Below are 13,177 nucleotides of genomic sequence, written 5' to 3' on the forward strand. Positions count from 1 at the left end.
GGTGTGGATGCTTTGCCCCAAAGTTTGGTGTCATCGGCGAACTTGGCCAGTCCGCTTCTGACTCCAGTGTCCACATCGTTAATGAAGATGTTGAACAGTATGGGTCCAAGGACAGAGCCCTGGGGGACCCCACTGGTCACAGGACACCACGATGAGTGACTTCCATCAATTACTACCCTCTGGGTCCGACCCCGGAGCCAATTTTCCAGCCAGTGGATCGTGGGGGACCCAAGGCGACAATTGGCCAGTTTCTCCAAGAGACGATCATGGGACACCAGATCGAAGGCTTTTTTGAAGTCAAGATATATGACATCAATCTCATCTCCCTTGTCCAGGTGATAGGTCACCTGGTCGTAGAAGGAAATGAGATTGGTCAAGCAAGACCTACCCGCAACAAACCCATGCTGGCTATCCCTTAAGATGTTGGCGTCGGCCAGTCCATTAAGGATGGCCTCCTTAATAAACTTTTCTAAGATCTTCCCCGGGATAGAAGTCAGGCTGATGGGCCTATAGTTAGCCGGATCCACTTTCCTCCCTTTCTTGAAGATAGGCACCACGTTGGCCTTCTTCCAGTCTTCGGGCACTACACCAGAGCGCCAAGAGTTTTCAAAGATCCGCGCTAGAGGCTGGGCTATGATGCTCGCCAGCTCCTTGAGTACCCTGGGGTGAAGATTGTCAGGGCCGGCTGACTTGAAGGTATCCAGCTTCTCAAGATGTTCCTTCACAAAGTCAGCATTAATGGAGGGCAGGGGATCACCCTCACCCGGACTTCCCAGCCCCGTAGCAGGCACGGGCGTCCCATGGGGCTGATGAAAGACCGACGCAAAGTACCTATTTAATAGGTTGGCTTTTTCCTGGGCGTCAGTTGTCAGTTGCCCCATCTGGTTCAGCAGGGGTCCAACGTTGCCCCTGCTTTTCCTTCGGCTCCCCACATATCTGAAAAAGGACTTTTTATTGTCCTTGATGCTCAAAGCTAGCTGGAGTTCAGTTGCAGCCTTGGCTTTCCTGGTCTGCTCCCTGCAGGACCGGACCAGTGCAGAATAATCCTCCTTGGAGGTGACTCCCATCCTCCATCCTTTGTAGGCCTTTCTTTTTAGCCTCAGGAGGTCTGCTAGGTCCCTGGAGAGCCAGGGGGGCTGCTGTGCCCTCTTGCTGCCTTTCCTCCGAGATGGAATAGACTTAGTTTGTGCATTGAGGATCGCTCCCTTGAGGAGCAACCACTCTTCTTGAACTCCCCTCTCCCTGCGGTCACAGTCCCTTAGGGCCTCACTGACAAGCCTCCTGAGCTTGTCAAAGTCGGCTTTCCTGAAGTCAAGAACTTGCATGTTGCTGACCGACTTGCCAGCTTTTCGGCGGATGGTGAAGTTGATCAGCTCGTGGTCGCTGTCACCTAGCTTCCCATCGATCACTAGGTCGCCGACTAGGTCCTCCCCAGTAGCCAGCACCAGGTGAACTGAGAAACTTTCATCAACCTACTTCCTCCACCATTGTGGACCATTGTATGGGTTTGTGTGTATCTATCTTCTTTCTCTCGCAGCATCGTGAACTCCTTCCCTCCCCTTCCCTCACCACCCTTCCCCACACCTTGGCTTAGTTGGCAACATTATATTTTCTGTAACCTAGTTGTGTTCTCCTCCTCACCTGCATCCCTCTTATGTTAGTCCCTAGCTCGGGCGATCTGCATTTCCCTACTAGTTTTGTCATCTTTTTGGATTCATAATTCTAGACATCTACTAATAACATTCAATCTGATACTACATTCAACCACGTTTATCTTAAACCAGTTTAAGGAATCAGAAACTTGTTTCAGCCTGTAACAGGACAGAAGTTCAGTTGACATAAACCAGTTTCAAAATGGCTGAAACTGGTTTATGTATAACTTCTGTCCCTAGCCCTTGTGGCAAGTCAGAGTGGTGCAGGTTGGGGACATACAGAGCAGGTTTTTAGTCTGAATATGTAACTAAACTCAGGTAACACTAACACCAATCCACATCTGAGAAGCTTAAAGTGTAATGTGTAACAAAGCCCTTGGGATCTCTAATTGCTGAGCAAAATGTAAGATGGCTAAATGGACATGAGTGTGGTTTTTGGCCAGCTACAGTTTTGGGGGTTATGCAGCACTATTGTCTGGCCCTAGTAAAGTTGAATCATAGCAGACTGTAAATGAAATTAGATGCCTCCAGGGCAGCACTGAATTGGTTCTAAGCACATGCAGTTGGCACAAACTTAGTTGGGTAGGGTATAACTGTGGCCACGTTGGTCACTTTGGCATTTGTGTGCAAGTTGAAGTTGAATCAACCCTCTGGAGAGGGTTCAGAGGAGGGCCACCCGCTTGGTGAGAGGGCAGCAGGACAGGCCCTATTAGGAGAGACTGAAGGACCTGAACCTGTTCAGCCTCAGCGAGAGGAGGCTGAGGGGGGACCTGGTGGCTGCCTACAAGCTCATCAAGGGGGATCAACAGCAAATAGGCAGAGCCCTTTTCTCCCCAGCACCACCTGGGGTGACGAGGAACAATGGTCCTAAGCTGATGGAGAATAGGTTTAGGTTGGAGATCAGAAGGCACTATTTTACAGTTAGGGTGGCCAAAATCTGGAACCAACTTCCCAGGGAGGTGGTCTTTGCCCCTACCTTGGGCATATTCAAGAGGAGGTTGGATGATCACCTGTCTGGGGTCTTGTGAACCCAGCATTCATTCCTGCCTGTGGCAGAGGGTCAGGCTAGATGATCTGTTCAGGTCCCTCCTGACCCTAGCTACTATGAAACCATGAAACTATGAAATGTTGTTGAGTGCCTAGAGAGTATCACATTCATATCTTGTTAGTGAAACAAAGTTCTTCCCTAAGTGATTTGCCCAGTGTCATGCAGGAAGTCTATGATAGAACTGAAACTTGAATCTAGATCACCTGAATAGCAGGCCAGTACTTTGCCAATGGCCATCTTATTTACAAGCTAGTTGGTCCTAGTAAGTGCACAAGAGCCTGAGGTGACTAATATAGTTAGCACTACAGTAATTGAGAAGCTGTGTTTATAGGATATGTACCATAATATTTATCAACTATGCTGGCCCTCATCCTTCCACTTATGTAAGAAGGCATATATTATGCATATGAGGTTGTCTTGTAAGTCCAGCATATGCAGTTGAGGGCAGGGTACACTTACTTGCATAATCCAGCCTAGTTTCTAGGCCAATAATCTGTTTTCTCTGGTGCCCATATGGTACAGTCAAATCTGGTTAATATAGCTATTTGATTGTAACCTCCTCAACAGTCTCATTAAAATACATGTGAATCAATAGTACATCATATCACTCCTCCCTCTCACCAGCAGGACCAGCTCTGTGAACATGTCTTGCTTGATGCTCATTGCTGTTGTGTTGGAGATGAGTCATCTTGCATTGTAATTTCACCAGGCATCACCCAGAAAATGAGAGAGAAGCAAATCTCCTTTGCTTCCCATCTGGGCATTTCCTGTCATCTCGAGTTGTGTTGCAATAGCATAAGCAAGGCCATTTGTAGAATAATGCTATGAAACAGGGGCATTACAATGAAACAGCAATCTCCAGTGACATCATCAGGCAGAAAGAGCCACAGGGAGGGATTCCTCATAGTGACCTAGATAACAATCACAAGGAGAATAGCCCTTGGCAGCAAGAGAAAGGACTGGGGATGGAGGGAGGCAGGACTTCTACTTGCTGATGTGATCAAGCACAGACTCATCCTCAGGATGCTGGGGAGAGGCAGGTATTTATATTCACTGTAGATTTCTTGAGCCAAAATGTGGAGATGTATAGTAATGAAGAATATGAATTAGTCACTCACAGATATTCTTTTCCCAGATGATTCAAGTGATGCTTGTGCCTGGGAAAGCTGGTCTCCCCCAAAGTGTAAAAAAAATCATGTCTCTTCACTTTTTGTTCCCCTCAGACATACAATCCTCCACCCTCTACTACACAGACCTCTGCTCCTGTTGGGCTCTTTTCCTTGGGCAGCCAACCTTCTGGTTTGAGGCACTAAATCGCTGGTATGGAATACACACATATCCCTTGGTCAAAGAACTTCACTGAGTTCAAGTATGTTTGGGTTTAGGGAAGAGGCTGCAGATTTAACAGGGCAGATGCTTTCCAAGAACTTTCCATTAAGGGAGTGGGTGTGAGAACCAGTGCAACTCCAAACAGGAGTGGATGTTGGGCTAAGGGTGCACTTGGATGCAAGCCTGGGTCCAGATGTTTAGCACCAGTGACCATTAGCTAAGAATAGACTGTATGTAGCAGGACAGCACAAAGAATGGCATATGTTTTCTGCATATGTATGCATGCGAAAAAGCAGGGGCAAGCGCTGAAGGTTTTGGTTTTTGGTTCCAAGCAGCAGAGCTGCAACTGTTGTTGCAGACAATAGCTGGCATGGTCACTCAGGATATTGGCCTTCCTGTGTGGTGTAGAGCACAGTTCTGTGATGGCTATACATTGTCAACACATTGTGTGGGGAGAGGTGATTTGCTTTGGTGACTGATGGAGTGTCTGGAGAACGAGTGGGTTAAGAATCGTGACAGGTGTGTTAAAGCTGACAGGGCTATTTCAGTGTCAGTACCTTGTCTTGGGTGGGAGGATTGGACCTAGATGAACAACACCAACAAATTATATTTTATGGAAGGCTTTACCAGTGCACCTCTCTTATTGTTGGGGCTCTTTTCAGGTTACTGCACTGCTAAAATAACACCTTTTCATGCCCCCCCCCCCAAAAAAAACCCAACCTCATCTTTCTGAGAGCCATCAAATTATTAGTGGCCTGGTAGCATACATAATCAGATGAACCTTGGTGTATCTCTGGCCAATCTGTTTAAATTTCCATACTGTGCACATGACATTTTTTAAACACACAGGTTGGCTCATGTTTTGCATATCATCTTCAATATGGTTCAGGTTTCCAGCTTGGCTATTTTTTTAAGTATAAGTTCCCAACTTTGCCTTAGGAGGCAGCGTGCATTTTGGAGTGCAGAGTGTTTTGTTATTCATGTGCCTCATATATATGCAGTCATATATGTCTGCAGCTCAGCTCTCTGTAGCGGTGTGCTTGTATGGTACACAGTTGGTATGAATGCAGATAGTGCTGTCTTGCTGTACTCCCCTATCCATTTATCTGTCTGGTTCAGGTACTTGTAGGACACCAATTACCATCCTATCTAGGTGCCAAACACATTAAGATAAGGGAACCAATCAATCAGGATGGACACTAAAGGGACTCTGTCCTTGCCATCAAGTTGACGCTGTTAAATATAAGGAATAATATCACTGGTAGAATGAGATACATTAATTTGAGGAGGTGTTGAATGGTGTTCTGTTAGCAGCTCAGAAATTTACTTTGCTGACCAGCAACAATCTTGCTATTGCAGCTCTTGGCTTCTTTTGAGCATACTGCCAAGTATTCATTCCCCAGGCGCATTACAATATCTATATAAAGGCTAGGTTTAAAAATAATACTTTTGTACCTCAACTTAGATGAACTTATTTTGCCATGGAAAACTAAATATGAAGACTTTGTTGATATATGTTCCCACTGGAAATACTTATCTGCATGCACTATGTGCTTTGCAAAATGCATTGTGCACATCTTGATAGTCTGTGACTATATGAGATATTTGAAAGGAACTATTTTGGTTGGACTAGAAAACTATTTGTAATATGGTAAAGTATAAAAGCAATCTCCATGGCAATGAGATTTGTATCATCATATATTTTAGATATAATCAAAACGGACTTGTTTTCTGATTTTTAATTTTTTCCTCCATTTTCACTGATGTTCAAAACATTTGATAAAATGTATGACAGACTTCTGGAAACTAATACTGCTGTATTATGTCCTTCTCTATGGGTGCATCTACACATCGCCCTACGGTGATGTTGTTAATGCGCCATGTTTTAGTACTACCTCTTGGAAGTACTGTCCGTAATATGCCATGTGTTTGACATATGATTAGTTTTAGCTGCTACTTTGCCGTAGTGGTGCACTAAAATGGGGGAGTGTGTTGCTATGGTGAAGTAGCTGCCAGTCATGTGTAGACTCACGTGATTACTACATCACCGTAGCTTGTCATATGGCAACATAGCACATTGCTACAGCAACTTGGGGTGATGTATAGATGCGCCCTATCTTTTATATGTGAATGGAGAAAGGAACAGCTCTACACAATAAATACTATAGTCTATCAAATCTTTACGGTCTCTCATTGTGATGTGTACCATCTTCTTTAGAGTACCTTGAGGTGTCATGTGTGCACATTAGAAAATAGATATCTAGAAAAGCAGTAAACCTGATGGCTAGTCTCTCATCAACTAAAGCTGAAATCCTGGCCCTAAAGAACTTCAGGGATTTTTTGTCATTGACTTCACTGAATCCAGGATTTAAATGGAAAACTTTTAGGTGAAGGTTAGGCAAATGTTTCTGGGATGGTTTAAAAAGGGATGATCCTACCCTGAGCCAGGGTTGGTATAGAGGATCTTTCAAGGTCCCTTCTAGCCTTGCTTTTCTATGATTACTCAACTACTATTCAATTTCTTAAATTGGAAGAGAAAGATGAAATAAATGTTTTTAAAACACAGGTGTCTTTATAGATAAACCAACTATTAATAAATAGAGTGCTAGCAGATGATGCTCAAAACACAGAACACTAAGTCCTACAGACCTACCCAGGGTGATAAAATGTATCATTATGTACAGCAAATGGCTTCCTGTACATAGCTCATGCAGCTCATAACTGTAATAGAATCAGTACTTAGGGAATTATCCTCCTTTTCCCCTGATAATTAGGATGGTTTAGGCCCTGAAGAACGAGGTCTTATACTCTTTTCAGAACTCTTTTTAAAAGTTTTATTATAATTCTATCTATTTTTGTTATCCATAGAAATATACAACTTCTCTGGTAATCTGGCCAAATTCTTGACCTCAATGACATCCTGTGACAATGAGTAGCATAGGTTAATCATGAGTTGTAGATCATATTGTGACAGGAGGCCACCGAAGAATGTATGGTATAAAGGCATTACTGCTATATATCTAAGATACTGTACTGTTCATGAATGGCAGTTGACTGCAATTTGTGCAGCTCATACCAAATGCGTATCGATAAAACCTTTATTACACACAGTAGCATCACATGTTCTATATGTGCTATATGTTTTATAGAAGAACTATTTGGGGAATGTTTCAGCACAGAAATCCTCAGGGATGCAGGAGTAATTCAGATAAACCATTGAATAGTTTTGCCTGCTGATGACTGTAGTAAGTGCTCCAAATGATGAATAATGTAAAGTGATAAACTATCCAATGCAAAGAAGAGGTCAAGATGCATATATTTCCATTCTCCTTCCAACCATTGCATGTTCTTTATTAAGCAGAACATTAAATTAGATGTGAACAACATTTATCTCCTAAAATTCAATTTTTCTGAGCAAGTATTAGATAAAGTCCAGTCCTACTCTTTGCCTGATTTTTATCCAATTATTAATGCAACAGTTATTGTGAATTGCAAATGGTAGAAAAAAAAACTATGGAACATTAATTTGGATTCAGAATAAGGCATCCAAAATTGCTGAATCAAGACCTTTATTTCTTTAAGCTGAGTGCTTAAACACATGCCTACCTTTAAGCATATCAGCAGCCAACAGAGTGTGTTTCAAGTCAGGCATGTGCATAAGCATTGTGTTAAAATAGGGACAAAATACTGTTTTCCACATCAAACAATGACCAAAAAGCAAAGCCAACCAAATCAAACCAAACTGAAAGGTAAAAGTAACCATGAAAGCTTTGGTTCAGAAGCAATGTTTGCTTGAACATGACATAATCCACTTAGGCTTTTTTCAGTCACTTTATTATTTATTGCTTGGTATCAAAAGAATCAAACTGACATTGATTAAAGGCCATTGTGAATTGTAGTTACTATTCATATCATCCTTTGAGTAGTATGATGTATGTTTTATGGAGAAACTGAAATCATAGGAAGAGATTGCAGTACGAGGGGAATCACAGTATGATGCAATTATGTAAACAGTAGCACACATGTATAGAGTAATACAGTTCAGGTTTAACAGGCCAGGCCCAAGTAGCAAATATTTTTGTTATAACAAGCATTTGAGAGGTGTTTTTATTAAAGTATTATTTGGATTGGTTACTATGAAATAAAAATATTATAAAGTAGGGTAGAGTAATGACACTTCTAATGCTTCTTTTTTTTTGATCTCTAAGGCGTATGTTTCCTTTGCTTCCCCATTGGTTACCTTGCAAAGCGAGCTGAGTGAAAGAAAAAGACCATTTATAAATAAATCTCTGGCAATCCCACTAAACATGTTATGCGCTAGGATGGTTTTGGTTGGACAAAGGGATGCTCGCAATCAGTATAAACGACATAAACTGTAAAGAGAAGGATTCAGCAGTTGATACCCCTAACTCTTACTTGTTAATGAGAAACAGATGAGAGCTCGCAATGTGTGGCTTTTATCTCACAGACAGATCTGCTGTGTGGACCCTTGAGTCTGTCTAGAAGCATACAGGCCTCAGGAAGCCTCTGCAGGGGCTTAGGATTTCAACCCACATGCCAGAGCAGGGCCATCTGACATGCCAGACTAGGGCCTAGGGCTCCAGATGCAAACTTTCTTGATGTTGAGACATAGGCCTTTGTGATTCAGCCTATTTTAGACACAGTGGCCACCTGCAAAGCTCAAATGAAAATCTTGCTTCCATGTAGTCTGGGGAGTGCTAAGACCTTGATGTTATGATGTGATTTGCATTGGAGAACCGTATGTTTTTAAAGAGACCCACTAAAACTAATGGGTTTTGCTTGGGCACAAGGGGTTCATTCTGCACCCTTCAGCAGAATTTTTCAAGGTTGGAGACAACGTGATACAGACTGTCACCCAAGCACTTTCTTAATGGGCATTTCTGCAACTTCATTGGACTTAAGCATGGGAGATTTCATCTAGGCAGAATTTGGCTTAGTGTACATACAGCTGAACCCTAAGTGCTGCTATCTAGTCAATGGCAGGATTAAGCGCAATTAGAAGACAATCCAGTTCTCTCACTCGCTCTGAGCTATACATTCACTTACAACATGTTAGTCACTATCAGTTTCACTCTTAGCAGGGCTTAACTGACCATCTTCCTTTATTATTAATAGGATTGAGATATAAAATCTTTCCAAATGTAAGAAACACCAGAAAAATATAAAACTTCTCAAGCATGTGGCTCTCACCCAGCTCTGAGCATTTTGTCACTTCTTCTATCCTTAGATAAAGGAGCAGGGAACTTGGAGGAATACGTCCAGTCAGACATTCTGAAGAGGAGGAACTCAGCTAAGTCTATCAGGTAACACAACAGTCATTACATCCAACATGTGTTGACAGTTTTGTTCGTATACAGACAAAAAACAAGGGACATGTAAGGTGGCTGCTCTTTCATGTGTTGCAGTCACAGAGAAAGAGAAAGCCGTCGCTGTCCAGACCAAAGTGCACTTCTCAGATTGACATTTACACAATGTCTCCAAACTGCTTTGTTATGAGACTAAACATCTGGATTAAACGCTGTACTGATTGTGGCTAATACTGTGGACAAAACTCTAGAGCCACACTTTACTAACAAGCATCAGACTGCAGTACAAGGACCTTTTCTTTTTTCCACTCACACATCAAACAACAATACAGTTCAACAGGTTTCTTAGGAGACAAGGACAGGATGCAAGTTTAGTCCTTCAGAACGGCTGTCTGTCTCCATCAGGGTATTAATAACTGTCTTGCCCTGAAAATCAGCTAAGGCCAAACACGTCTTACCTTATTCCTTTTAGCTTCCCTGATCCCTTTTCCCCCTTGGAGGTTTCCTGATACATATTCTTTGAATCAACCCTCTTTTTATTTTATTTTTTAAAATAAAATCTTGTTGTTACTTTAACAGTCTAAATGTCTTTTCATTGTTGTTGCAGTTGTCTCATTATTCCCTGAACATCTGCAAGACAGCCCATCTGGGTTGACACAGTGTGAGATGAGGGAGACAGGCATTGCCAACAAAGCTCTCCTACTGCTGCAAGTGGAATGTTGAAATCAGATGTTTTCTAGGACGTCTATGGGGACGAAGCCTTTCTTCTTCCCGCTGTACACTTTGATAAAGCCATCATGCTCCTTTTCAGATGTCACACAGATCTGAATTCAAAGAGGGTGAGAAATGCTCAAATACATGCTTTGCCATGACCAAAAGACACTTTATCCTGGGAGCAAACAGCTACTGCGAGGGTGAGCTGTCTTGCTTATATAGCCTCTAAAGAAAACTGTCTTCTTTCCACTTCTACTCAAATTGTAAAACAACCTCCAGCTTTACATAAAATATAGTCAAGGGCTCTTCCTCTCACCCCTCCTCCCCAAGTGTCAATATTGCAACTCTTATTTACATCACTTGGAGCTCTCTCAGATCAAGACTTACTTTACAGCATGCACTAGCAGTTAGACCTAAACCCTATTTCACTGTAAGCATCCAAATGGTGTGTACACAGTTACATAACCATAGTTTGGGGTATTTGCCCACAGTTTGAGATTCTATTCTCCCCTGGTGAAGTACAATTGTGCTGCGTGTGTGCAGACATATTCCTGAATAGGAGGGTCTACTGCAGTGATAGAATCAAAGGCCTCTCAGGGAAAAGCATGGGATGCCAGTCTGTCTAAACTCTCACTGAGCAGTTATGTTTCTGTGTAGGCGGGAGGGGGAATATGCTTCCAATATTTGAAATATTTTGTTAGAGGGCACAAAATGAATAACCATGGCCACTTGCACACGTGTGGGGAAGCCTGCTTCGACATGCTGGAAATCCAGTGCATTGAAGTAGACTTGATTAATTGAGTCTGCTGGAGCACATAAATTGATGTGCTCGGGCGGTCTCGCGCATCACATGTATCAGAAGCACAATGCGTTTCTGTGATGACAAAATGGTGGAGGTGCGCTTTCAAATAAAACATGTTTGATATGCTTTGTTTTAAAGCACTCCGCTGTCATTTTCTCATGATGCACAGGTGCTTTTAATTAGTACAGCTCGCTAATTAAAAGTGCCTGGTGCTGCATTGGGTGCACATGTAAAAATGCCCCACGACACTAAACCACACTGCCAATATTCCATTACTGCAGTCAACACGCCTGTTCATTAGTCAGTTTTGAATTCTGTTTGACGCAGTAACTGAACCATTTTTAGCATTATTATTATTATTATTATTGTTGTTGTTGCCTTATAGTAGTGTCTAAATGCATCGTCTGGCAGCAGGTTTCAATTCTGCTAGGTGCCGTACATACACATGGGTGTGCTCAATGAAAGTAATCTGTGCAGTCAGAATAGGGAGGTGTTAATAAGGGAAGAATGCAAAAGAAGGTGCATCATAAAACAGATACTTTGTCATCTGCTGCCACATTTTATAGATGAGGCTTGGAACAACAAACAGGTTTGGTGGTTTTCCATTAAGCAAGGTTTTTCTTCTTGAATGAAGTATATGTTTGATCTATCACCTGTGACACTGAATTCTTGGTATATAAAAACCCATGCACTAAATAATGCTTTTAATGTACATGTTATGGATTGGGTTAAAGCTCACTGAACATGAGGAAAGGTCATCATTGCTGTAAACAAACAGTCGATCTGCTTTTATGGAATCAGAAAGCTAAAAGAATAACAGATTCCACTCCAATCTCAGGCACAGGTCACTGCTCAAGGCAAAGAGCATGCAAAGAGCTAATGCATGGATTGGTTTAGCTAGCTATGATTTATTAAGAAATTGTATGTCTGTAAGAGATAACAGAATGGTCAGAGATCTGCCAAGAAGCACCCTATAATTCATGATAATCAAAACAATAGGAGGACAGCAATGAGAAAAGACATGGAGAAGAGAGAGCTATTTGGGCTGAATAGTAGCTGAAATGAGCTTGGGAGTATGAGCAAAAGCATCGATTTCATAGATTTCATAGACATTAGGGCTGGAAGGGACCTCGGAAGATTGAGTCCAGCCCCCGCCTGAAGGGCAGGAAGTCAGCTGGGGTCATAGAATCCCAGCAAGATAAGCATCCAATTTACTCTTGAAGATGTTCAATGTAGGTGCTTGAACCACCTCCGATGGCAGGCTATTCCAGACCTTGGGGGCTCAGACAGTAAAGAAATTCTTCCTTATGTCCAGCCTGAAACGGTCTTGCAGTAGTTTATAACTGTTCGACCTCATCGTCCCTTGGGGCACTCTGGTGAACAAACGTTCCCCCAGATACTGATGGTCACCCTCTGATAAACTTATAGGTGGCCATCAGATCACCCCTGAGCCTGCGCTTTTCCAGGCTGAAGAGCCCCAGGGCTGTCAGCCTGTCGTCGTAGGGTCTGTTTTCCTGACCTCTGATCATGTGCGTGGCTCTTCTCTGGACTCTCTCAAGCTTCTCCACATCCTTTTTGAATTGTGGGGCCCAAAACTGGACCCTGTACTCCAGCTGTGGCCTCACTAAGGCCGAGTACAAGGGGAGAATGACATCCCGGGATTTGCTTGAGAAGCATCTATGGATGCAAGCCAGTGTTTTGGTCGCTTTACTAGCCGCAGCATCACCTTGAAGGCTCATGTTCATCTTGCGGTCAATGATGACCCCCAAGTTTCTTTCTTCTGTAGTACTAGCCAGCGTAGCACTGCTGAGCCTATAAGGATGCTGTGGGTTTTTCCTCCCAAGGTGGAGAACCTTGCATTTTTCGGTGTTAAACACCATCAGGTTCTCGTCTGCCCACTTGCTGAGCCTGTCCAGGTCAGCCTGGATCAACCTCCTGTCTTCAGGTGTGGATGCTTTGCCCCAAAGTTTGGTGTCATCGGCGAACTTGGCCAGTCTGCTTCTGACTCTAATGTCCATATCATTAATGAAGATGTTGAACAGTATGGGTCCAAGGACAGAGCCCTGGGGGACCCCACTGGTCACAGGGCACCATGACGACTGACTTCCGTCAATTACTACCCTCTGGGTCCAACAACGGAGCCAATTTCCCAGCCAGTGGATCGTGGTGGACCCAAGGCCACAAATGGCCAGCTTTGCCAAGAGGTGATCATGGGATACCAGATTGAAGGCTTTTTGCAAGTCAAGATATATGACATCAATCTCTTCTCCCTTGTCCAGGTGATAGGTCACCTGGTCGTAGAAGG

The 13,177-nt window shown here is 43.1% G+C and overlaps 1 protein-coding gene across 2 annotated transcripts in view; it reads right to left on the reverse strand.

Annotated features, from left to right (window-relative positions):
• Window positions 1-13,177, reverse strand: part of STAC (SH3 and cysteine rich domain) — a 121,148-nt gene that overhangs the window by 4,537 nt on the left and 103,434 nt on the right. The window contains exon 11 of one of the 2 annotated variants that reach the window (XM_014602501.3): window positions 6,850-10,180. The exons of the other annotated variant lie outside the window; for it this stretch is intronic. Coding sequence (XP_014457987.2) covers window positions 10,082-10,180 — 99 coding nt within the window. The 3' untranslated portion in view covers window positions 6,850-10,081. Of the gene's footprint in view, window positions 1-6,849; window positions 10,181-13,177 lie in introns of those variants that run through there. 2 annotated transcript variants of the gene reach the window in all.

This window comes from Alligator mississippiensis, chromosome 5, assembly GCF_030867095.1.
Source record: "Alligator mississippiensis isolate rAllMis1 chromosome 5, rAllMis1, whole genome shotgun sequence".
NCBI lineage: Eukaryota > Metazoa > Chordata > Crocodylia > Alligatoridae > Alligator > Alligator mississippiensis.